Below are 26,173 nucleotides of genomic sequence, written 5' to 3'. Positions count from 1 at the left end.
ATGGATTCTCATTTAAAGGAGAAAAATGTGGAAAACTGATTGGCTTTTCCCTTGCAGGCTGCAAGGGGCTGCCTGGGGGCCCCCATGCCCCACACACTTGAGGGGCTGGAGCCTGGGGGCAATGGGTTGGGAGCGAAGGGCACTGATTCAGGACTGGCCATTGATGTTTACAAATGAGTCCTGGTTCAAAAAAAGGTTGAGAACCACTGCTCTAATGCTCTGATCAGGGGTGGAATTGTGGGAGGGGTGGGGGTTGCAGTTGCATGCTCCCTTGATTCTTGCTTCACTCAAAAACCAACTGCCCGGGAGGGGCTGCAGCATTTCTACTCAGGCAGTGCTGAGGGAGTTTCTGGACTTCAAGGCTCATCATAATCTACCTGATTCCTTCTAAACTCTTCACTCCACAGGTGTTAACAACTCACCTTTCTAATGGTCTTGATGTTCAAGCAATCCAGATATCCTATCTTTTGCAATGCTGCTGTCTGTTTGCTTGCTGCTGTTAAAATAGCTCCTATTTCCCAGCCTTGCCTTCAGTTTTTAAATCTGGCTGGAACCATGAATTCGCATGGCAGTGGCCATGCGTAGGGGGCGCGTGTGCAACCCCTGACAGCAGTGTTCCTGGGCAAGGGGGGCAGGCAAGAGCGCTGTTGCCCACCCTGAGAGCGCCCGCTGGGGAGCAGGGGCACCAGGAGAAGCAATCCCTGCGGTCCCCCTTTGGCCAATCACACTCACCAAGAAGTGCCAGCAGGATGCTGGTTGCTGGGATTGGCTGTGGGGACACTTTCCCCCCCCCCCCATCACTGACTAGCTGCTGGGGGGGGGGCAAGTGCCCCCCACCCTGACTCAGGAGACACCTGTCACCCTTGTCGCATGGAAATAACTTCAGAGCAAAGTGCCACTAGCATGACCAAGGCACATCAGGTGGCTAGACTTTGCTGTCTGAAGCTTACAGAGAACTGTCTGCTGAAGTCTCACAAAAGGGAGGGCTAGCAAAACATCTCGGGATCCTCTTTTTGTTTCGGGACCTAGTTGGTTGTGCTCATTATACCTAGTGTGTGACAGCAAAAAGGAATGCAGGTTTCCACCTGTCTACTTGTTGCTGCTCACAGCTTAAGCTGAATGAAGCTGCCCCGGTCCCCTAGTTTGAGGAAAGCTTCTAGCTTCTTTATTAACTGAAGAAACTAAGGTTTCCTTGTGTGTGAGGATGTACTGTACCATGCGCACCCCCATTTCACAAGCCTGGATCCTCCCCCATGCACCTGTGACAGTGCCTGTGCTGCAAGCTGGGCATGCAGGAGAGGCTGGTGAGACACTGGGACGCTCTAGGCACTCCTGCATGGAGCAGCTTTGCTCTAGCTGTGCTTTGGGCACTGTTACTGGGGGAAGGCTAACCACAAACTGGGCTGCATTAGTAGAAGCGTTGGCAGCAGATCGAGGGAAGTGATTCTTCTCTCTGCTTGGCACTGGTGAGGCCACATCTGGAGTACTGTGCCCAGTTTTGGAGCCCCCACTACAGAAATGATGTGGCGAGGATGGAAAGAGTCCAACAGAGGGCATTGAAAATGGTTTGGGGGCTGGGCAGGTGGCTCATGAGGAGAGGCTGAGGGCGCTGGGCTTATTCAGTGGGGAGAAGAGAAGACTGAGGGGGGGGGGGACTCGATAGCAGCCTTCAGCTACCTGAAGGGGGTTCAAAAGAGGCTGGAGTTGGACTGTTCTCAGTGGTGGCAGATGACAGGACAAGGAGCGATGGTCTCACGTTGCAGCAGGAGAAGCTGAGGCTGGAGATGAGGAAACTCTCTCAGGAGGAGGACAGTAAAGCAGTGCGACAGGAGGTGGCGGGACCTCCATTTGTGGAGGTTTGTGAGACCGGGTAGACAAAGCCCCGGCTGGGATGATGCAGCTGGGGTTGGAGCTGCCCGGAGGGGCCGGTCCGCCCCCTTGCAGCCCCCACGTGCCCCGCGGGCAGGGGAGGAAGAGGGCTACTCGGAGCTGAGGGCTGCATGCCCGGGCCGGGGCCGGGGCCGGGGCCAAGCCCGAGAGGCGGGGCCGCCCCAGCACCGCTCCCTGCCCCGGGCTGGGGGTGGGGGGCGTCCCGGCGCTGCCGCTCCCCGCGGCGCTTGCGCTTTCCGCGGGGGTTGGCACTTGCGAGCCGGTCCCTTAGTGCCCAGTGCGGCGGGCCGGGCCGGGCCGCGAGCGGAGCCAGCCCCTTCCCTGCAGCCTGTAAGTACCGCGCGGTGGGAGCAGCCCCCGGGCCCGCCCGGGTCCTGCTTCGTTGGGGGCCTCGAAAGGGCTCCTCGTTCGGCCCCTGCTGCATCCTCCCGGCCGGGGCAGCTCCGAAGACGCAGCCTCCTCCCCTCTCCGGGCCGCCTGGTCCGCTGCCCTCCTGGCCGGAGACTTCTTGCTCGCGTCCAGCCTCAGCTTCCCCTGCTGCAGCGCGAGCCCGTTGCTCCTTGCCCTGGCATCTGCCGCCACTGAGAAAACCAGCGGTGCTCAGCCCTGGACAGCTTGGAGGAGGCGGCCCTTGGAAAACGCCAGCTCGGAGTTTCCATTCGTTTTTTTGGACCACAGAGCAAGACTCGAGCCGCTTTTTCCAGAGGCAGAGAGCCCAGCCAGACCGCAGCTCTCGCATGCCTCTTCGCAGCCTCCTGCTTGGGTTCATCGCGAGTCGTGTTTGCCAACCCGATGGGGCTGACCCCCCGCAGCCCCCTTGAAAGGCTCTCGAGGCATCCCCGGTGAACCACGGCTTTAAACTAAAGAGATTTGGACTCGGTGCGAGCTCAGAGGCTGCCCTTTACTCTAAAAACGAGGGGACTGCAGTTATTGCAGGCACTTCAGTGTGGGTTTGAGAGACGATCTGAATGATCGCTGCTCACAGCATGAGCAGCCTCAAGCATCATTTAAAAAAAGAATCGTGAGTCATAGATAACCGTGAGACTCTTGAAACAATGATTTGGGGAGGGGGGTGCTCTTTCAGTGTCCTCTGGTGTCCGAGCCTTTCAGGTTCCTTCAAATCCTGTTTCCAAGCTTTCCTCCGGCACCCTGAGGGCTAGAAACCTGCTGGTTTTCAAATGAAAGCTGGAGAGTTACCCTACGTAACTGCTCCAATTCAGCAGCTTGTAAAAACAAAAATAATAATAATAAAAAAAATGCCAATATCACAAGCCTCACAGCAAAATTGTGAGAATTGGCAGCATGTTATTCCTCCAGCTGCTTTCCATAGAACACAACATGTTGGACCAACATTACCCACTTTAAATCATGGGGTACTTTTACCTTGCTGCTAAGGTACAGTCACTTCTGGAGATGAAAGTATTATGGTACCAGTGGAGTAGTGAACTGAGTATCTACTGGAGAGTACTGGAAGTGAAGAGTAACTTGCCAGTTGAAAATTCTTCCTGTTATTTATGTAAGTTTGTTTGTTTTTTTTCAGAACCAGGGCCAATATCCCTATCTTTGCAAAAAGTGTCATGACTGCAAATTGTCATCAAAACCTTGTTTTTATGCTTGTGGAATACGGCACCTCCAATGTTCTCCATTCAGTTGCCACCAGTTTGAGCTTTAATTGTGAATTTGGAGAGAGAGGGGTGTGTGTGTATCACTTAAAACCTCCCATCCTGGAGACAACTGATTGTAAGAATCTTAGCCTTTTAAAAAAAAGTTTCTAGCTCTCATGATTCAGAAAGAAGCTTGAAAGCAGGATGTGAGTTCACCAAGAAGGATGTGAGTTCACCAAATTTTCAAGATTTGCTTGAAAATTCATGTGGTTCTTAGGAGACTTGGACTCCTTTATTTTTTGTAGTGTTTACAATTTGCTCTTTTGGCCACTACCTACCATCTTCAGTGTTAATGTAATGGAAAGAGTGCAACTCTTTGAATTGCTAGGTTTTTCAATTTGTAGCATTCTGGAAATATAAAGGAAAGTTCAGTCAATATTTTACTTGGATTAACTTGGATTAATTCCTGTTTAACTTGTGAGAACTGCTGAGATACAATAATTTTTCTTTTACTTTTCATTCTCTAAGGCTAGAGAAGGGCCTGTCTACATTATCAGAATATTTGTGCTATAGCTCAGATCCTGCAAACTCTTCCACATGTGCTTGCTTGGAAGCATTTAAGTGCTCTTATTGGAGTCCATAACACTGTAGGTTTGTGTTTTTTAAAGGTAAGCACATGTGGAAGAGTTTAAAGGAGAAGGGCTTTATTATGGTATAAGCCAGTCTTAATTTACTGTCACTAAGGCCAAACTCCTAAGCATTCTTTTTTTTTAGTTGAGTGACTTCATTGGATATGTGGCTTAATTATACCCATTTTTCAGTGTGATGTGAGCTCTTTCCAGACCAGAAGAGTTGTATTTTTGCTGCTGGTCACCATTAAGCAACATAGCTCATCCATAACTGACTGTAAACTGACTGTTACTTTGAGATTGTATGTAAACCATTCATTAACCACTGCAGTCAATGCTAGGAGTAAATTGTGGCCATTTCCTAAGACACAAGCATACCTCATGATTATCAATTTTTCCTGTTCTGTAAGCAAGATGAAAAGAGACAACTGCAGCAATAGAAGGTTGAGCTCATGCGAGTTTCCAAGTGGACATAGTTGCAATATAGATAGAGTGAGTGTATTTCTTGTTGAAGAGGGCCTGTTCTACCTCTAAATTATGGATTGGAACGTGCGTTTTGAAATACTTATTGCCCTTAATTAACTGGATTTTCTATAATATCAATAGGATGTCTGCACCAAGATCAAAACTTGAATGTAATAGTTAAGACTTTAGTTATAATCAGTGGTCACAGAAGACAGTCTTCTCACCTTTTCTGCTAGTTAACTATGGTACCTATTGTTTCTCTGCTCATATCTGTTCCTTTCCTTGTAACTCTTCCTTCCTTTTTGTTTTTCTTTCCCTGAAGTTTGTTACCCTTCCCCAGTGCCACAAACATTATTTTCCTAGCTTCAGTCACACACTTCCCATCTTATCTTGGTCAGTAATTAATAGATAGTACTAACACATAAGTGTGACATTTATTAGGCTTGGTTTCACACCTTGGTCAGAATAATAAAGGTTCTGAGGAAGCTGCATTTTTCTCAGTCTGTTATTTCAGGGTCTCTAGGGACATATGCAGGCATCATTGTATCTGTTATAATTGGTTAATGCTTGCAAGCTGTGAGGGTGAAAATTTTTGTTTTTTTTTTTTTAAATTAAAATTAGGTTGTGCAGAAGCTGAATATGGCAAGTAGGTCACCTAAATATTATACCATTGACACATCTGCTCCATATTGATATAAATATTTACTTAGACGACCACAAATTATTTATTAGTTTGATAGAAAAATGTACATGACTACAAGCAGAAGCCAAAATTATAATACTGTATTGGTTTTCCACTTTAACAGTGCCAGTCTATAGTATTGCTCATTGGCAGCCCTCCCTACTTTTTGCATCCTTGTACATCCCACAAAGTTCTACCTAAACATCTAATTTTTTTTATCCGATTCATCTGTTAATGAAGTCTTAGACTTTTTTTTTCTACATCAGTAGTGTCTGTCCCTTTTGATATTGTTTTGTCAAAAATTAACAAGTTGTTTAAGTCCATGACCACATGCAGGGTTTCAGCCCAAGCCTGTCTCAAGTTAGAGGCTTAGAAAAAGCATAATCCAGAGCTACTTTTAATCTTGGGTTATACCATGTTGTTCTTTATCAGCATAATAATAACTCAGTTCTGTTAAACTTGCTGAAGTGCGCACAAAGGCACCCTTTATTGTGTGCTGTAAAGGCAAAATTTGCTGCGTTGTCTTTGAAGCCTGCACAGCAGTCCCCTTAGAGCATGCTCTTTTTTTCCTTTCCTTTGGTGGAGAGATGAAAACATCTTTGTGCACTTCACAGGAAATGAATGTCTGATACAAGTTTGCAGACCACATTTCCAAGAACTACTCTCAAGGTATTTTGGTAATGCACATTCTTTTTGTATTTCCCCCTCCCTGCTCCCCCAGCATCTCTTGTGTGTTTTCTCACTCGCAAACACATGTAGTGTATTAGGTTAGGGATTGGCTTTCTATGCTTAAACTTACAACTGCTTTCTATCGGCTCTTTGTGTTGGTTTTCCTAGAATTTTTTCTAGCAACATTTGGTTAATTGGGCCATTTTCAGTCTTGTGCTGAAGCTTAAGTAAAACTTTTCTGCAGACTTTTAAGAGAAGGCTTGGTATCAGATGTTAACTCATTGAGCCTTCTGTTTGTGTGATTCTTCAGCTGAAAAGTAGCTTGTTATACTTTCTAAAATAGTTAACTCTCCTGGCAAACTTGTCCCAAGCTACATTTGAAGAAAATGGATTATATTGTTCTAAACTGTCACAGTTCTAGGCTCTTGCTTCTGTGTTCTGAACTACATAGAGGGACTTTCACATCTGCACAGTCTCACTGAAGTCTGTATAAAGATGCATAGATCCCCATTTTTGAGCTAAAGGATGAGTATGCCTGCCTGTTTAACAGTGTTCATGTTTCTTTTGCCTTCTGAGGTCCATGTAATAAGAGGCAGAGTGTGACAAAGAACCAAACTGAGGTGAATCAGAAAAAAAAAACCCAGCACAAAATCTAATGGAAAGTGCTTTGTAAGCACATTTTCACAATCCTTTCTGGTGCAAACTTTATAACAGAATGTGATAAGCTACCAGGTTTACGTGGCATGTGTATAACTTTAGGACTAAGGTAGTACTGCCCATCAAAAAGCAAGCGGTTCAGTTTCTGTTTGTAGCAATGGATTTACTGCAGAAGTGATGATAACCAGCTTCCTTTTGCTACAGGGTATATAGAAAACCGGTCTGAGCTATTTAAATTATTGATACAAAGTTATACAGTAGCCATTTCATAGGTAAGGTTGCCATGATGGATCCTACTATGAGCTCTAAATTTATAATCCCATTTCCCCAAAAAGGACTCTGTGGGTAGGTGGGTGGCTTGGGGAATTGCTACCACTTGTGAGTTTTGAATTAGTTACCTTTCAGTTTAATTAAACAACCTCTTTTTGTTGTACTATGTGAGTGCATAAAAATAACCTCCTGAATGTATTGTATGTCTTCATAACATCATCTTGTTTCAGTATCCTTCATAAAGCAAATGGTTCTTGTTTCTTTAACTCTTTCTATGCCTTCTTATCACCTGCATTTAAACCCATCCCACCTCTGTTTCTTCTGTATCCTTTTTGACTTGGGTGGTGGCCAGAGGCAGTATTCCAGAGGATAGCATCCCCCTGCCTGATTGGTCAATGACATTTTATGCTGTTTTGTATTCCAGCTGGTTTCTTTTGTTTCTTGATGTTAGCAATTTACCTAGTTGTGATTCATCCTTCTGAAGTTCCTCTGTGCTCTTCATTAATCAAAGTAATTTTGCAATTTCACTCTCTCCTACCTCATATCACCCACTTTGCCAGCTAATTAATATATATTTAAGCAGCATGGAGCCCTGAGGTTAGTGGCTGAGGGATGAGGTTAACTGCTGTTAACCTTTGCCAGTATTTGCGTGCGCTGGGTCGGAACAGGTCACAAACCTGGGAAATATAAAATTTTTGAAACGTGAACTGGATCCCTGAGGGGTATGCATTTCAAGTGCTGTGGGGGGGAGGCAGGAGTGCCTCTGGCTATCTAGGGTAGAAAGCAAAGCAAACCAGAGCTGCTGCATAAGGTAGCCTGAGCAGCATTGCTCTTTCCCCTCGGGAACCTGTTCTAGCAGCAGCAGAAGTGGAAACGGAAAGAGCTGAGCTGTTCTTTCTGTTCATGCTTTGGACACCCCTCTTTCCCCCTGTAAGTAAAAGGTATAAGTGTTCTGCTTCCCACCTCCCTGTGACACCTGGCCTGAGAGCACTGAGAGTCCCTGCTGTGATCTCCCCATGTCTGAGGGATTAAAGAACCTCAAACAACAGGAATGATTTTTGTGGACAAGGTTCTTTTGGTAAATCTGATCTCTTTTATTAGACCAATTCAAATCTAATATCTTTTATTAGACCAACAGGGTTGATTTGGGCAAAGAACTAGGTGCTGGGCATGGACAGAGGTGGGAGTGGTGTTAGACTGCTCCTCACACTTCCTTGAACGCACTCCTTGTTTTCTGTCATTGCTAGTTTCTAAGCCATTTTAGCAGTACTGTACTGTGCGTCCTGGACTACTTCACTTTCCTTGCAGACTTTCATGAGGAACTTTGTCCAAGGTTTTTGGAAAGTCTAAATGAATGAAGTCAGCTAGTCTTTCTTTTCCTTTGGCTACTATGGTGTTGACACAGGATTCTGTAAGCTTTTCCACAAAATTATTTTGCCCTGCCACAAAGCCTACTTGTATGCAGCAGTGCATTCAAAAATACTTATAACATTTGCCTCCCTCTGACACTTTGAATCGAGTGCCTTTTTTTGTTTGCAATTCAGACACTTCATCTCTAAGTTCTTGTGAGCCCTTGGATATGTGCATTCTGGTCTGGTGGCTTGTTGCTCTTTCTTAACTTTTCTCTCTATATGTCCTCTTTTGATAGCTTAATGTCTGGTACTTTCTAACTTTAGTAACTGGAAAAGAATAGGACTGGGGGGAGGCAGCTTTTCAACATACTCTGTAATAAAAAGTTGATGCAGTGTAATCATCATTTAGCTTCTCTGAAGTGTCCCTATCCTTTCAGGTGCTGGTAGTCTAGTGAGTATAATGATTCTCTTGCAGTTTCATGTTTCTGATGCACTAAAATGCTACTTATTTGTTTTGGGGTTTTTGTTTTCTTTGCTATCCTGGGTACTTGCTGTCCTAAGTTACATACACACGCTGCCTTTCAATGGTCCTTTTATTAGCTTCACCAAGGTTAGATTTTCATTTTCTGACTGCTCGTTTGGCTTGCAAGCACGTTTGGGTAGCGGCCATTTTTGTGTTCTGTTTTGAGTGTGGTGTCCCTCAGCCATGACTGGAGCCTCTATTTTGCCACTGCAGTTGCAAACAATACCTGACGGTTTTGGCTTGAATAGTCTCTCGAATGTTACAATTTAGTCATGGTGGTTCACCTTACTGCTTTCTAGTTTGTTTAAGGGTGTGCATGGTGCTGTAAATCTGCTAGGGTTGTCTGAAGAGAACCACACTGAGTTTACATTTTCTAGTGTTTTTACTTTCAGGGCTCTCTCCTTAATTTCCTTTTGGGTGCTTTTAGAAAATCCCCCACTTTAAAGACCAGTGTCACAATGTGAGGTCTCTTTCTCCTTTTAAATGTAATTGGCTCAGAGGATATTGCAATCATTGTTGCTTAATGGCCTAACTATATTGTTTCTTTTAAGAGCAACTCCTATGGGTAATTTAGGAGAAATTAGAGGATGTCTTCTTTTCCTGTGTGCTGTAAGACTAGAAACAGTCTTTTAAAGTGTCATTTTTTTTCCCCTAAACCTTTTCCAGTTGGGGCACTTCACTAATGTTTTGTTTAGGTCATTGGTTACCTTGGAGCCTCTTGGAGTCGATCCAAGGATGGGGTGGGGGGCTGAGTGCTCACGTGCATGCACATACATGCCCCAGCCCAGCAGGTCAGTCCATGGGGGAGGGAAGGGGCAGGGGCTAGATCGAGGCCCCCCCATGGTGAGGGACAGTGCCTCAGAGGCAGAAGCAGGGGTAAATTGAGTGGGGCCCCAGCTGGATGAGATTTACCTGGTGTGCTCCCAAATAATTTTTTCTCTCTATGCCTCAATCTGCCCCCCCTTCCCTCCCCACAGATTTACCTGCTGGGAGAGGGGTGGGGTGGCAGTGACGCACAGTAGAGCTTGGGCTGCTTTTAAATGCCAAAGGTGATCTCCTGCTTAAAAAGGTTGGAGACCACTGGTTTAGGTAGTCGGAGCTAGCCAGTATTAGACTTGGTTGCCTCTCTGATCTATGTTATCCCCATGCATTCGTATCCTTCCTCTGATCAGCAGGTCTGTCTTATAACCATGACGAGACCACCGATGGCCCGTTTCTTCTACATTATGATTCTGCTCTATGAAACTGGCACCACAGCAACCAAGTAGCTAGTCAGATGGGGAGGTCACCTGGGTAGGACTGGAGCAAAGAGACCTCACCCGGGGGAGGAAGAAGGACAGCTTGAGCTGCCAGATAAGGCTGTCTGTAATGCAGTGCTTTGGGGTAAGGGGTGAAGAAAATTATAGATTTGTATGTTCGTTTGTTTTTACTTCCTGCTGCTCGGAGACCATTTCTGTGTCTGTGACCATTGTCACCCACTATTCCAAACGTAGATGGAGAAGGATCCATGGCCCCTCCTACAGGGTCCGTCTCTGACTGACTATCTGATGATGTGGAGTTTCCAGCTGCTTCTCAAAATACCCGCTATCTCTGTGCTATTCCAGCCCATCAATCTGCTGTGCACCTCCGCACCCGCAAGTTGTCCTGGCCCCTTCGTGACCCTGCAGTTCCAGGGTCTTTTCCCCTCCTTCCCCAGGTCTGCAAGGCGTCTACCGAACCATTCTCTTTTCCCATGCCCCAGTCCTAGAGATCAGGGGTGCAGCTCCATGGGTTATTCTCTTCCCACTATTCCCATGGCTAGTACTTTAGACAGGAGAGGAGGAAGGAGGCATCACAGTTTTTTTTTTTTGAGGTGGGGAGAACAGTGTCCACCTGATCTGCTTGCACTCTCCAGTGAAAATAGTATTTGTTGTTTCCCTTGCTCTCTCCTCCCCTTCCCCAAAAACTAATTTCTGTGCCCAAGGTGAGGGGAAAGAGTTGTGCCTTCTTGAGCAGCCAATGCTGCTTCCCCAAGAGGCGTGTTAAGTGGAGAAGGCAGCCAGTCAGAGGTGGTTTCTTCCAAGCAAGGCTGGGGAGCCCTTGGGGCTGTAGTTTCTTCCAAGAGGAGCCATTACTCACTACAAGATCAGGAGAGTTGCCAGCACTGTGTTAGGGTTTCACAGTTACCATAAAAAAGGAGGCAGTTATATGGGTCAAAAAGGTAAGCAAAGTTACTTTTTTTCTAGCTGAGCTGGGGTAGGCTGGGCAGAATACTGCAGTAGTCACTGAACTTAGCAGAGTAGCTTGATTTCTTTTTGTTGTTCTTCTTTTTTTAAGAGGGAGAAGACAAATTTCCAAACTGTATGCTGGAACTTAATAGTCCAAAGGAAGTTATGTTCTTGGAAAGGCAAGCAGTTAGGTTTTTTCTGCCAACAAACTAGAGAAGCTTTGCAGTAAAATAAACTACAGCTGGTTACCTGCAAACTGCAAAACAACTTTGACTTCCAGGAGGGAGATGGCTTGTCTGATATGCAGTGCCAGGCTATAACAAACTTTGCTATTGGTGCTAGGGCCAAACAGCTTAATTTGCAGATAATTGGTCATTGGCTTGTACAAAAAGTACACTTACAGACTTGGCTGATGTGAAGAATGTTTAAAATGCATCAAATCACTGTTTTTCTTAGCAAGGGAGGGGAAGGAGGAGAGGGTAGAAACTTTGTTCAGATTATATCAGCAATGTGGAATATTAAAGACCTTCAGCTAATTAACCAGAAGGGACATGGGATAAAAAAAGCGTGATAAGACGTATGTGGAACTTACCTGTAGGTGAAAGTTAAATATCTAAAGTGGGGGTAAAGATGTTACCCATCCATTCCCCCTTCCTCCCCTCTGTCTCACCCTGCCTGCCCCCAAATCACAAAATGCTTGAAGCAAGAGCAATTCTTCTGCAAGACCTATAGAACTGATTCCCAAAGAGTATGTGGCTTTGGCTGTTCATTTGTAATGCGCAGAAATGGGAAATGTCACTGAGTCTACATGTGGTTCTTGATACTAGACTGCAGCTTAAGGAGATCTATAATTTTTGCATCCTGTTTGGATGCTCTAGGATTAGAGACAGTTTCAGTCTTAGACTTTTTCAAATACCCTGTCACATGGTAGCCGTAATGTCCTTCATCTTGAATTAAACAATATTAGTATCTGTACAGTGAAAGATAAAGACGACTACAAACTTCCTTGTAGGCCTGACTGCAAGGTAGCAGTTAAGATTTTCCCCCCCTGAGTACAACTGCAGCATGTATTGCATCTGTGCATTTAGCTCACTGCTTACTTATCTGGTCTTTTCCAATCCTACCTCCTTTCTGAGCCAACCATGATAGTCTCAGCTGTTTTTAGTGCTGGTGTGGGTAAGTGATTCTATTGTGGTTGTGCACACATGCCCTGTTGTGATAGCACGTTACATCATGCTAGTACCAATGTGGATGGAGGTCACTGTTGTGGTAACAAGGTTAGTCCACCATTCAAGTATATTGCTGTCTGCTTCGCCCCTGCTCTTTCTTCCAGATTCACACTTGGGGTCTATGCTGAACTTCGCTCCACCTCTTCTCTGCAGCCACCTCACGACTTGCAGTGCCTTTAACAGGATCCAGCTAAAAGATTTTGTATAACAAAAGTTCAAGCCAGGCATTGTGCCTAGACTCCATATTACATTAAATTCTTTAAGCTAGGGTCTCCATACTTCAGGAAGCTGTATATTGTGCTCCTGGGAAGCACAGACTTTTCCTTGTGGATTGTGGAAGTGTGCCTCCTTCATTCTATGAATACTTTTGGGCACCTGTGGCAGGGGTGTTTTGTGATATCTTGTAATGGATCAACTGTGCAGCTAGGAGAGCTATTGGACAAACTTTCAGGCATCACATGCCCTTCCTCAGGTTTAAGAAAGAGGCATGTGCAAAGCCTTTCAGAATTGCCCAGAATTCAGCTGAGAGCTGTTCTGGGAATTCTGGAATAGATAATAGCAGCATTGACTGTGTCACACTAGTGTGGACATTAAACTGAACTCCAATTCAGTTAATTGCAATTAAACCTGCCTTGTAGGGATGAAATGCCTGTTACAGGCTGCAAACGGTGCAAACCAATGACAGTGAAGTGAAATAATGAAACTTTATACATAAACAGAGCAGTGGGAAAGTGCCTCGAAGGGCCTGTAGAAAGTCAGGTTTATTTATTTTTATTTTTTTTTCTGCTTGCTGAATCCACTGGCAGGACTGTGATTGAATGAGGGTCTGTGTATGCTGCTTCACCAGGGGTTGTACTGTACTGACTGGGTATGGGGATCAGCTGATACTGCAGAAGCAATAAAAATAGCTTTGGACATTGTAAAGCATCAAGGCAGAAAAGTGCCTATTAGAATTTATTGTGCCTCTGTCTAGATGGTCCAACAATAGTAGAGGCTGTATGTTTGTTCTGTACACTACTGGTAGACCAAGATGCTTTTTATCTTAACTGTGATTGTGCTACTTGGGATCTTGTAAATCAGGCCTAACACTTGATTATTAAAAATAGTTTTTAAGATATCCTGTAATGTTGCTATTCAATGCTGAAAAGACAGTGGCAAACATCAAGCTCCTTGTAGTTGCCTCTGAGGATTGAAGGCAGTGATGATAGATTTATTATTGGGGTGTCATGGTTTGAAAAATGCTACAAAGCATAAATTGGGGCTGGTAACAGAACAAAAGGGTCAGGACAGGCAGACTTGGTGACCCACTGTATTTCACTGATGGCCAATTTGACTTGCTTCTCTCTTCTTTTCCAAGGAGAAGATCTATTCTCTCTTAAGTCTTTGGAAAAAACTGGAAAGGGCTGTGCTGGCACTCTCAGAAATGGACAATCCTGGGCCTCGTGTCCAAGAACTTAGGAATGACGAGCTGAAAGAGGTAAGCAGCATTTGTGTTGAGGGGAGGGAAGGAGGGCGGGAGTTAGTGAAAGATGCAAAAAAATCAGATCTTTTCTTGAAGCAGTCACTGGATGTGTATGCACTGGACTTGCCAGGCATCAGTGAATAATGCTTTTGGCTGCATACAGGGGCCAAAAAGTGAAAGCTGTACAAAATGGCAGTCTGTTAGACCACTGTACACAGGTCTGGGTGAGAAGGAAAAGAAGAGTCCAGTCACCTCGACGGTGAATCGCAGTACACGGGCAACTTTATCAAACCTGTTCAGAATTGGGTCGATGTTTGTGTGCATATGCTGCAAAGTATGCACTGAGTCTGGATATTTTCTGGTGCCCAAAGGCCATTTGCTGCTAACTTGAATGAAAAGTCAAGGGACAAAGTATTTGTGGGTGCAGTAAGGGTGGGCACGTAACTCCCACAGCAAGAAGTATGAGTGAAAAGCTATGCTAGTAGTATTCTGTGGGACAGTCTCAGCTGATGAAGATGTCTCATCAAAGCTGTATTCATTCATGGTGTCTAGGATTCTGGTCTTATGGGGTCAGATACAGATTTTAAACCAGGTGGTCAAATCCATGAGGGCTGGAGGGGGGCAGTGCTCTTGAAGGAAGTAAAGTTCTCTCCCACCCCCTCCACCTAATGCTGGCACTGGGTTCTGAGTGGCAAACAGTAGTGGTATCACCTTAGCTTTCCATACTGCCTCTAATTACTTAGGACTTTCCCACAACCAAATGAACAGGTTGTAGAGGCATGTCACAGCTCCCTGTGGAGCATGAGTTCTGTGATAAATCTCATGTATCCCTCCACTTTTCCAGGGGAGCAGTGGGTAGAGTAGAAATGATGCAACCCTCCTGAGTTTTAGATTGACCTGAGCAGCTGGCTGCTGACTACTTCAAAAATAAAAAATCAGCCTGCCAGAGGTCGCCACCTCCTGTGCACCTGTATCACTGGCAGTTCCTTTCCAAAATGCTGTTGCACTGAGGTGTAGGAGATACAATAGTTAGTCTTTAACAATGACAATTAAAGAGCCTGTAGCTCACAAACCTTCTGGAGCAGAATTGAAGTTTTCTACCACTAGAAAGCCTTTCTAGTGATTTGTATCATCTGAAAACTTGGTTCTCTGCAGGGCAAAGCTCTGGCTGTGGAGCGTTAGGCACTGCATTATTGCTTAGCACAGCGAGGCCCATTGTGAAGGGAAAGATTAGCAAAGACTGGGCTTTACCTAGTGAGCATCTATCTCACAAGCTCCCATAGCAATGGGCCCTGGTTCTTTGTACCTCTGCAGGTCATGGATAGCAAGGACCATGGAGATTACATTTTCCTGCCTCTCCTGAGGCACATGTTTAGTTGTGGGTTAAGGCAGTGTACCTGGACTGTGTGAAAGGAGTTTGCTGCTGCCTCTGCTAGGGAAAAAGGTGTAGCACAGAACTTGGGTGCACAGAGCTCTCTGTGGCACAAGTGAACTACTTAAAAAGAAGTTTCTGAATGGTTACAAATGGGAGTGATGCCATTAGTTAAGCCTAATAAAAGGGATCCCTAGCGCAAGGGTCACAAGAAGTTAGGTTAGGGTTTGCCTGACTACCTAGGCAGGTGGCATAGAGCAGCCTTACCTTGGGATGGTTGTGTGTTGGGAGTGAGTCCGGGAGTGGTAGTGCCATGTGCCTGAGACAAGCTGGGGAGTTCCCCCGAGGTGAGAAGTAAAGGGAAACTGAAGGCGTATGTTCTTCAGTCTTCAGGCTGCAGGACAGCCGTTAAGCCTGCCCACATATACACCTCCCCCTCTCTTTCTGTCAGTAAAAGAGAGAGTGATTAGGTTAATGGAGCGTCTCGGAGGACTAGGGGCAAGGTTTTCGGAGGACTAGGGGCAAGGTTTTGGCGGTGAGTTACTGACTCGTAGGGCTGGGGAAGTGGTGTGTAACAGCTCAGGCTTCTTACACAGAGCAAGCCTCTGGCTCAGGGCTGTGGTTTTTGTTTTTATATGCATATAGATATTTATACCCGGTATATATATTTTTTATAATTGTAATGACTTAGATGGATTGATATCGGGTTAGAGCGGATGTAGGAATCAATGCAGTTAAATATAGACAGCCTAGTAGGAACACAGAAAATGCAACTAGAAATGGAGAGATTGTGGCAGTAAGAAAAGGAGAGTCATCTTAATCCAGTATGGGAGCAGAGGGAAACAACAGGGGGGTGGGGAGCAGGAGATGCAGAAGCAGCCACAGAGCAATAAATTATCAGGATAATCTATTGGCAGGGTAGAAGCTTGGGGTTCAGAAATGTCCCTCGGGATTCACACGGCACATTTGGGTCAAAAGGGATTCCTCCCCCGTCAGCCGTTTTCCTCCTGGAACACAGCCTGTGAGGTAAGGGCAGGGGGGACATGGGACTGGGGCATGGGGAAGGATCACAGCTTGGATACATGCTGTACCCCACTGTGTAAACAGGATAAAACAGTCCTACCTCATGGCAGCTCTGAACCACATGCTCAAGGTTTAATGTTACCACATAGGAAGGACCTAATCTACAAGGGGCTTACTGATGGGAAGCAGTGTTTCATCTGATGGCAGATGGAGCAGGGCTATGCTGTAGTGTAATATAGAGGGACAAGTCCTTCCCAACTCCCATTTCTTCATAGTCCCATGGGTCTTCTAAGGAGACAGTGGAGGTAGGTAGGAGGAGTCCTTCAAACCAGCAATAAAATCATACTGCACAAGATGCTAGAAAAGGTCCTGTCTTCAGGCTTGGGCTTTTTCTTTAACTTGGGGTGTGAGGGAAAAGGAAAAACAGCCCTACTGGGAAATTCCCAGCAGTGAGGTCACAGTGGTAAGCTATGCGTGGGCTGCCCAGGGATGCAGTGGGGAGCCCCTTTGGAGTCATCTAAGACCAGATGAGGCAGAGTCCTGCGAAAATATAATCTGCAATGTCTGGGGTGAGACCAAGGGATGAAGGCAGCATCAGCTGCCATAACTACTGAAATCGGAGAGGAAATAGCTGTTATTTATCACCTTAGTAACTTCCCTGCATCGTCCCTCACTTCTGGCATTCTTGCTGCTTTGCTTCCTTTGTGTGAAGCCTTTCTTTTGTCCAGTCAGAACAATATGAAAGAACTCCTGCCTGCCTCACTTTCCTTCTCCTCTCTAGGCTGGGTGCAAAGAAGAGAGCATGTTAAAGATAGCAGCTTTCTGGGACCCATGGGCTCTTTGAGAGATGATCAGAGGGAGGCCGGAGGATCTGCAGAACACACACCGGAGCATTCCTCATCCGCAAAGGCAGCATCAGAGCACTCTCCCTGCCCCAGCATCATCCAGGTTACCCACACGCTACCGGGTTTTTCGCAGCTGTGAGTGGGAGGTCCTGGAGCGATCACTCAATATCTTACAGGCCAGCGGCTTCTACTGGGGTCCCTTGTCTGTGAGTGAGGCGCATGCCAAGCTACAACAGGAGCCAGTGGGGACTTATTTGGTGCGGGACAGCGCTCAGGGGAACTTTCTATTCAGCCTGAGTGTTCGGATGCCGTCGGGCCCAGTCAGCCTCCGGATTTCTTTCCAGGAGGGCTACTTCTGGCTCAGGGACTGGTCCTCAGACTGCGTTGTTACGCTGCTGGAGATAGTGGTGGCAGGAACTCGGGCCAACCCTATCCATTTTGATGAGATGGGGGGAACCCCCCTGGTGTTCGCTGAACCCCTGCGCAGGCCATGCAGGACTGTGCCCACATTGCAAGAACTCTGTCGCCAAAGTCTGGCTGCTCACACAGAGACCAGAGAGTGCGCAGGATATGCAAGCACAGAGATGTGTATAAGGGGGGCAGTTCCTTTTAATTGTGGGAGGGGGTGGACCAGGGTGCTACCCAGAACCCGATGCCTACATGGACAGGGAGAGAAGCGTGTGCATGTGGCAAACCAAAGTAAGCACCCCTAACATGGACACATGAATTAGATCCGTGACATTTTATGGGAGCGTACTTTCTGCTAGGGGAAAGATAAAATCTGCACATCAGTTAGCGTTTTATAACCTTTCCCTGTGGTAGAGTAGAACTGCCTCTCAACCACAGGGGGATCCTCCAGCCCAGCACTTTATTCCAATTGTGATTGCAATGCATAAGCTTGAGAAGCAGGATGAGATGTCCATCCTTCCAGTTCACCCTCTTCCTCCTACTTTCCAAAGTGCCTAAGCTAATTCTTGCTGACCATCTACCCTCATGAAAAGGTCCAACTGAATTTTATACTTTGACAAGTGTCAGTTCAGTCTGAATATGCATAGAACTCCTACGCTGATCTGATACCAAAGCAGCTTGGCTGCATGTGTGGGAGTGAGACTTCATGACCAACAGCCTTCCCTTCCCTGCACCACAGAAGCATAATACATGCCAAAAACCTCTCTGATATTTGCACTGGAGCAAAGAGTTGTAGGAGTGTACAGTAGATACAAGGTTCCTCCAGCTTCTGCATTGTTTTATTGGAAGCTGGACTGCAGGGCTTCATTTCTTTTGAGTGTAGGTGGGATGTATTCTACTTGGACCATATTATATTTCTATCAGCCAAATCTTGGTTTGTAGAAGTCCTGCTTGTTGGATTATATGGGAAGATGTGCTTAAAGCACCATCTTGTATACTCTTCTGGTGGTATACTGCTGCCCTCTGCAGGCTGTAAAAGAACGCTCTCAGGGTTTAGGCTTTTGTCTTCGAGGCAGAGGAAAGGGCCTTATAAAAAACAATAAATAAATAAAATAGTATGAAGGTGTTTTTTTTTAAAGTCCTTTTCCAAAACAACAGGGCTCCCAGCGAATGTAAGCATTCCCTGCAGTGTTGGAAGCGCAAAGCTGCTAGCATGCAAGAATCAGAGTTAAGTTGATTAACTTGAGTTTTACTGTCAAGGCCAGTTTGAACACGCAAATTGGCATTGATTTGAGAGAAGTGAATTTACTTTTTATTTTTCAGTGGAATAATCAAAGGTGTTTTTCAAAACACAGGTACTAGAGGGGAGGGTGTTTTCTTAATATGATAGGTCCTCCATTTTGAACCGTTGTTTACTGCACTGAAAGGCAAGCCAGGTGCTTGATGGAACAGCTAGTGGGGAATGCTGCAAAGTGTCTGCAGTATAGAAACATGGTAACATAACTGATGAGGGTGAAAGAGAACTACAAAAATATATATTGTATAGAAGCTTGGTTCATATCAGTGATATCAGATTTAAGTTATGCCTCTGAAATATGCATGGACTTAACCAGGAGTGTCCAGAGATGAGGAATATTTTCTTCCAAGTAGCTAGAAAAGGTCCTTCCCCTTCCTCCCCCACCCCTCTCCCCAGTGTTGTTATAACTAGTGGTTCAACTCTTGGGCTTCTGATCACTTCAGAGTGAATAGTGGCCTGCAGGCCCCCTCCCTCCCATTTTGTTTTGTTTTTTTAAACCTGTGAAATTAGTACAGGGGTGGGCAATTATTTTGGCTAGAGAGCCACTTAATGAGTTTTGGTGTCCTCTTGAGGGCCACACTTAACCCACCCAGAGCTGTAGCACACTCCAATCCCTTCCCCAACCCAGAACCTGCTAGCTGTGCCCACAGTTTATGCCACCACCCACCTGGTGTGGAAGCAGCTCCTGATGGGTGCTGGCATCAGCTGTGGACATTGCTGGCTGGTTCTGGGTGGGGATCAGGGCATCTACCAGGTCCACAGCTGACTCTGTTGTATCGGCGCTGGGCGGAAGCAGTCCTACCTGCCCACCTGGCATGATGGAAACAGCCCCAACTGTCTGGCATCAGGTAGATCACAGGCTGGATCCCATGAATTGATGGCTGGCCACTCATGGGCCAGATATCAGTTGGCGGGCTGGATCTGGCCTGCAGGCCATATGTTGCCCAACCCTGAATTAGAATGTCCTGTTTGTCAACAGCACAACCAAAGCATCTAGGCTATGGGAGGGGACTGGCTGCAAAACAGATGGCCAGGAAGCTAGACTAGCAGGATACCACTGCAGTCATATTTTGTGCCTTTTGCAGAACTCCTAGGCCTGTAATGCTAGCATGTTAGGGGGGCCTTGGGCAACACGTCCACAGCAGGAGCACTTCACTGGTGTTTTATGCCAGCAAAATCCTCCTAATACAGATGCAGCTGTACTGGCAAAGTTGCACTTTTTTTACTGATAAAGGAAGACAAACCACCTCCTACAAACAAAATGGTTAATACTGGTAAGAGTGCAGTTTCTTTGGTTTCACTGTGTCCTCATTAGAGGCCACTGATAGCTCAGCTTTGTCTGGAAATCTCACCTCTAGACGATTTGAAATCTGTAGCGTCACCCTGGCCTCGGGCACTTTCTGAACAACTCCCTGACCTATGGATGCCACACTGCTCCGTTTTGTGCTGTACATTCCCCCACACTCCTCACTTCCCTTAAAGACAGATAGTAAATAGTCCTCCCTGCCTGCACGGCATTTCACTCCCTTCCTTTTTTGCCCACCACAAATACAGCGCTTGAGGTATGCAGCTGCATTTCTCAGTCAGGAACTGACTGACTTCTTTCCAGTTAGTAACTAAGCACAGGAATGCTTCTGTTTTTATGATGGTGGTTATACCATACGGGGGAAGAGCCATCCAACTGGATTGCTTTGACCTGTCTGTGAACTGTTCTTACTTTAGTTTTAAAACAAGCACGTTGGGTTTGTGCAGCTAATAGCACTGGAACCATTCCACTGTTAATGGTCAGGGTTGCCCTCTCTGAAAATACACTAACAGGGAAGAAAATATTTTAGCTTTTAATAAAGTGATGTTTTTGTATTCTTTCTCTTGTTTTTGTGCTTGAAACTAAAATTGTGCAGCATGCCTTCATCTCTGTATCACAAATAACTTAACTTAATTCCTGTATATCCCCTAGTAAATTGGCTTGAATTCTGTGGGTAAAAAGCAACTTGTCAGAGCTAAGTATTGTTTTGTAGCTAAAGCTTAAAATGAGAGAGCTGTTTGTGTTTGGCCCTGATAATATGAAGGAAAAAGTAAATTGAATTGGATGATGGAGTGAAGAAATCCATTTTGGGAGAACTAAGATGTGAAGAACGTGTTGCAAAACCTTTTGATTCCAAGTTGTCAGTGATTGTTCCTTTTTTTTTTCAGAATTATGGGGAGGAAAAAAAAAAACTATGGGAGAAACATGGACTACATGTATAAAAACACAGTTGTTTACTGATGGGAGGATTTAAACTTTTGTTTCTGTAAACCTAGTTTTGTTTTGCTGCTGTTATTCAGTGGGAGATATTTTGCTAAAGCAACCTGCATGTATATATGTCCCCTTTCCATGAAGGAGAAGCTCCTTCTGGCATGTCCCAAAGTACTTCTTTGGTGGCTGGTAAGAGTGTGTTATTTTTTGAGTGTCTTTACTCTGTGCCCCCGGTGCACTATTTGGGGAATAGGAAAACATGTTTGCATCATAACAAGGTTGGTTATGAGTCTTGACTGGCTCACTTCACTCTGAAGAAATTATACAAGTGCACATACAGATTTTTACAATGTTCTTGCTAACAGCAAAACTTGAAAAGTTGTTTAGTCTCGTGAGAGAGGCTCTGCCTATCAGGCCTTGAAGTGATGGAAATTGAGTCCCAACATGCCACAGGCACAACACAGGAAATGGGAAGTTTTAATCTGACTCTCACTAACCCCCTTTTAACAATGCTCTCGAGTCTCGCTGGTTAATTTTCCCAGAATCCTTGCTTAAAACTTCATAAGTTAATAGCTTCCTTATGTATGCATGTGTGTGTGCACAATAGGGGCCCTGCGGCTGATGGATCTTGTAATATATGACTACCTCCGATTTAAAAAAAAAAAAAAAAAAGTCTGTATTCCATTATGATTCTGCTTCATCAGACTAGAAGCCATCTAAAAGTGCAGACATGTGTGAATGCACTTCAAAAACTGCATGATATTTGGGCCTGTTGGATGCTTGCAACTGGACTTCTTTTAAGCAACTAGGTTTTGAAATACAACTTCCTTATGATCTCTGACCTTAATGTTTATCAAAACCTATGTTTTTGCATGACTCACTTTTGGTAACTTTGCAGAATGGTTCATTTACAAAGCTAAATTCAAGTTACTGGAATGTATTGACTCGTTCAGTTGTGCACCTGCATGCCAAATCTTTGGGTATTTAGCTTTGTTAGTGTTCTGTAATCCTATACGTAGGTTGGAACAGAATTTTCTGTTTTTGCTATGCTATTGCCTACTGAAGGAAGAGGGAATAGGGGCTGGGGGGGTATGTGGAAAGGGGAAAGGTGTAAAGATAGTGCAGTAGTGTAAAGATGGGTGGGTGAGCAGGGCACGAGCTCCAGGCACTGTCTAATGGGGGTGGTATTGGAATAAAGTTAAATGGTTCCTTTCCATCCTCATTTGCCCTCATGTCCCTCACACCTTCCCTGCAGTGGCTTCAGCTCTGTTTCTGACAATGGGGTGGGGAGGGCAGAGAAGCAGCAACACGCGCTGCAGGAGCTGCACCCAGAGGTTTGCTACTGCTGGGGGGAGATGTCGCCTCCTTTACTGTCAAAAACAGTTTTTCAGCTTCTTGATGCAGTAAAAAAGGAGGTGACATCTCGCCCAGCAACAACAAACTACACATGCAGCTCCTGCACTGCCGCTGCTGCTCTGCCATTCCCAGTGCTGGAGCCAGAGCTGCTGAAAGGAGGGCACGTGGTGTGTGGGAGGGGTGCAATACTGGGCAATTCCACCTCTGAACAACAGAGCCATTCTCTAACTTGTGATCCCCTTGCATAGAATTCTCTGGGCTACAGTACGCTCAGGGTATGACTGCACAAGCAAGAGACTGCAAAGCAAGTCATCTTACATCTATTCCACAAAAACTCCCTGTGTGCACACACTCGCTATACAATATGTACAGAGGAGTTTACCCTACTTTCATTGCCAAGCAAACAGTCTTGCACTTATTGCAGGGTAAGAGTATGCACAGAGACACAGTTACCACAGAATAACTGATGTCCTTCAAATGAATATTCTAGCTTGCTTCATGGGAACTTGTCAGTGTAGCCATACCTTCACTCGTGTACCAGTAGCAATCTAGGTACAGCAGCCTTAGAGGTCAGCATGGGCTAACTTACTCAGGTTCTCCACAGGATAGAGCTCCTTGCTTGGATGACTGGACTGCTACTGAGCTAGCCTGGGGTTCTCTATTTGTGTGACTGCAGTGTAGACCAGTGCTTCTCAGCCATGGCGCTGTAGCACCATTGGGTGCTTTCAGGTTCTTTCAAGGGTGTCACAGGTTTGCACACGCTAGGTGTGCAAACATGATTCACAAGATTAACCTAGAGATTTCATATAGTTATCCATAGTGGTAATAACATTCTGACCTGTTGTGGTCTTTCTGAATTATTTGCAAATTGCTCATGTTTTTCTGTAGTCCCAAATGAGTGGAAACTTAAGAACTGGTGTTTCCCAACTGGCCTTGAGTCTAAGGAAGAGTGTGTCAAGTCTAAAAAAGGTTGTAAGCCACTGATTTATCCATACCCTGCATTGTTGATTTGATCGCAGCCCCCAAGGTCTGCACAGACCAGGAGTTGTTAACCTGTTGGCAACGTAGCAACTTTTCTAGTAGTTAAGGGTAAAGAAAAAATGTATTATTGAGGGTAAGTAAATGAAATTTAGACAAGGACAACGGGGGTGGCTTGGCAACTCCAAGAACAGCACTGAGCTACACAGGTCAGAGGGAAGGAGAATAGAGCTAATTGATATCAGCCAACCTAGTAAGCTATACCAGTGTTTTTCAACTTGTGGTCTGCAGACATGTCTATGGGGTCTGCAATAGATGACTATGATCAATCAAAAGTATGTGAATACCCAGTTAAAATTCAAAGGAGTCTGCATTCCATTTGAAATTTCCAAAGGGGTCCACAAATGAAAAAAGGTTGAAAACCACTGAGCTAGTCAGTTGACAAGAGATAAGTGAGGAGGAAGTGGCACATGTCATTGGAGCATGCTCAGATTACCATTACATGTATCCACCCCAAAACAGTGTGCTTTCTCTTGGCAACTTGCCACCCAGAACAATATCTTAAAAGACAATAGTGTGAATCTTGGCTTGATCCAAATCCTGTTGACTTCAGTAGGCTTTGACTCTGGCCTATTGTTCCATAAAACTGGAGTTGTACAAACTGGGTTTTCCACAGTAAGTTTACATGAAACAAGTACCTGCTCCCACTGGCTTGCATGGCAGTTCACAGCCTTGGAACTTACTGCCCTTACCAGGCTGTTCCCTACTGGCTAGAAGGATTGGGGAAACTGGAGTAAAACATTTTGGGACATTCAAATCTTCAGAAGTGCCTAAATGACTTATTCCCAATGGATTTGCCAGCCTTGTTAGTTACATTAGGGAAGACTTGGGCTCTCAAATTAGAGAACTAAGCGGAAAACTATTAAGTATAATACTTGAAAACAGAATAGATGAAATGCAGGGAAACACCTTCAGATGACTGCAGCAAGAATTAATTATAATTACTCAAGAGAATGAGTCCATGGTTTGAAAAACTGGCAGTCACACTTTCTAGTCAGGCAACTGAATTTTGGAACTTTACCTGCCCCTGCCAAGGGAATAGATGTCTCCTGCTTCCTTCCCCAACCTGCATGCATCATAGAAAAATCAATCTAACAGATACTTACTGAACCTAATCTTGATAGTTCCAGTTAGAAACAAGGATCAAATAATTCAACTGAGACTACAATCTCCTGGACCCTGGCCCTGTTTTGGTGCTGAAGCACTGTGTGTGGGGGAAGGGAGGAATTGCATTGCTGTGTGTAAGCTAAAACTGCCTTGTGTTGTGCTATATATACCTGGCTGGGCAATGGAAGTGGCTCCAGCAGTAATTCCCATAATAAATTAGTACACCTAGGTTAGTATTTCCTTTTATTAAAGAAAAAGGATTGCTGCAGCTTGTACCTATCTTTTTATATGGATGAAATCTAAAAGGAAACATTCCTGTGATGTAAGCTATTGGTTGATGATAACTGCTCTAAAAGCTGGACCAGATACAGTTCAGTTTGTATAAACTGTATTTTATATATCTTGTTTTTTAAAAAGGAAAAAATAAAATACCCTACTTCTCATATGAAGAACTCTTTAAGTGTTTGGCTTTCATCTTTTCAAATGGATTCAGTTCTAACTCATTCTTTTCTGCCTTTCTGTGGCCCAGATCCCGGAAGGTACTTCAAGCTAGGATGCAACTAAGCATAGGAAAAGTTCATTCAAGTCAGCAAAGCCACTGACTAATACAGCTGCTCAAGCCCATGAATATTGTGCTCTGTTGGGCCCTGTAACAGAAACTGGCCAGTTTAAATTCAAATGAGAAATTCATTGACAATGTCCTGAGCCCATGTGGCCTAGAAGGATGCCAAACACTTCTGCACTCTGTCACTGTGCAGTGAAAATACATGCACACAGCAGAGCTTTTCATTTAAATGCACCCACTTGGTTGTGGCACAGCTGTTTTGGCAGCACGTCACACAGTAGCAGTAACAATGTACAACAGCTTAACTCAAGGTGGTATGTCAAGTCCTCACACCTTAGATTTACAGTTAAGTCCATTTATATTGTAAGTATCTGTATTTGTTGAGTCCTTAGCCAAAAATATCACAGTGCATATCCTGATGTTTCTTATATGTCTGAGAGCTAAGGGAAAAAAAACAGGGCCTGGAATTGTATCCCTTGGTCTGCCCTTGACTGTGAGGAGCTCTAAGGGTCTAGGTCCCAGGCCCAAGAAAGTGGGTGGGCCTAAATAGGTGGCAGGTGGGAGGCATAGGCTATTTCTTTGATGGTTGAGCTGGCAGGAATTGTGCCAGAACAGTAAAACACATAATCATGTGCATAGTGAAATATCTATCTTCATTTAAAATAAGCCAAACAAATAACTAATGTGGTCTCCAGATGGGACCAAATCCAATAATAGCAATAAAGTATTCTAAGAGCCTGTGAAGATATATGTTACAGAAAGACCGAGTATAAGTGCAGTGCCACCTTATAATTTTTTATCTTTATCTGTGAGAGAGCTTTCTAAGAGCATGATGAACTTCTTAGCAGAGAATGTTAATATGTTTTCTGTGTATTCTCACTCATACTTCCAGGACTATGACCTGGGCCTTGTAAATGGTGTGGATAAATGCTAGAATTATATTTCAGTGCATCATCTCTTAAATAGTCCTGTTTGTTTCTCTTTGGCCTTGACTGGTAATTTCCCTCCTTCCCTGCTGCCCACGATTTCTCTACTGTTGCTAACATTAGTTTGGCTTAATCAGTGAGAGCACTAGTGCAAAGGCAATGTTGTAGTGGTCTGAGCACTGTTGTCTATTCTTGCTTAAACAGGTCCATGTAGCCCTCCATGGCTTTTCTATGCCAGTGTGCCTGCTGACAGAGAAGAAAAGGTTGGGATAATTTAACAAATGTATCATGGTCATAAGCAGAGAGATGTGAAACCTCAGATGTCCCTTGGAGCTTCCAGCTGTGAAAATCCCAACAAACA

The 26,173-nt window shown here is 44.9% G+C and overlaps 2 protein-coding genes across 3 annotated transcripts in view; both read left to right on the top strand.

Moving 5' to 3' along the window:
- The window catches only part of LOC102557652 (suppressor of cytokine signaling 1), a 36,188-nt gene extending 11,415 nt beyond the window's left edge, over positions 1-24,773 (top strand). The window contains exons 1-3 of one of the 2 annotated variants that reach the window (XM_019480904.2): positions 2,227-2,911; positions 13,535-13,654; positions 16,816-24,773. In XM_019480904.2, the coding sequence (XP_019336449.1) occupies positions 16,882-17,592 (711 nt within the window). In that variant the 5' untranslated portion in view covers positions 2,227-2,911; positions 13,535-13,654; positions 16,816-16,881 and the 3' untranslated portion in view covers positions 17,593-24,773. Of the gene's footprint in view, positions 1-2,226; positions 2,912-13,534; positions 13,655-16,815 lie in introns of those variants that run through there. The other variant, XM_059726228.1, reaches the window with a different exon arrangement.
- The window catches only part of NFAM1 (NFAT activating protein with ITAM motif 1), a 42,213-nt gene continuing 32,942 nt past the window's right edge, over positions 16,903-26,173 (top strand). Inside the window, exon 1 of the mRNA XM_059726227.1 lies at positions 16,903-16,982. The gene's annotated coding sequence lies outside the window, so the exon portion shown is untranslated. The remainder of the gene's footprint in view (positions 16,983-26,173) is intronic.

This window comes from Alligator mississippiensis, chromosome 4, assembly GCF_030867095.1.
Source record: "Alligator mississippiensis isolate rAllMis1 chromosome 4, rAllMis1, whole genome shotgun sequence".
NCBI classification, from domain to species: domain Eukaryota; kingdom Metazoa; phylum Chordata; order Crocodylia; family Alligatoridae; genus Alligator; species Alligator mississippiensis.
The sequence above is the reverse complement of the archived record's forward strand: the minus strand, read 5'-3'. Positions and strand labels throughout refer to the sequence as shown.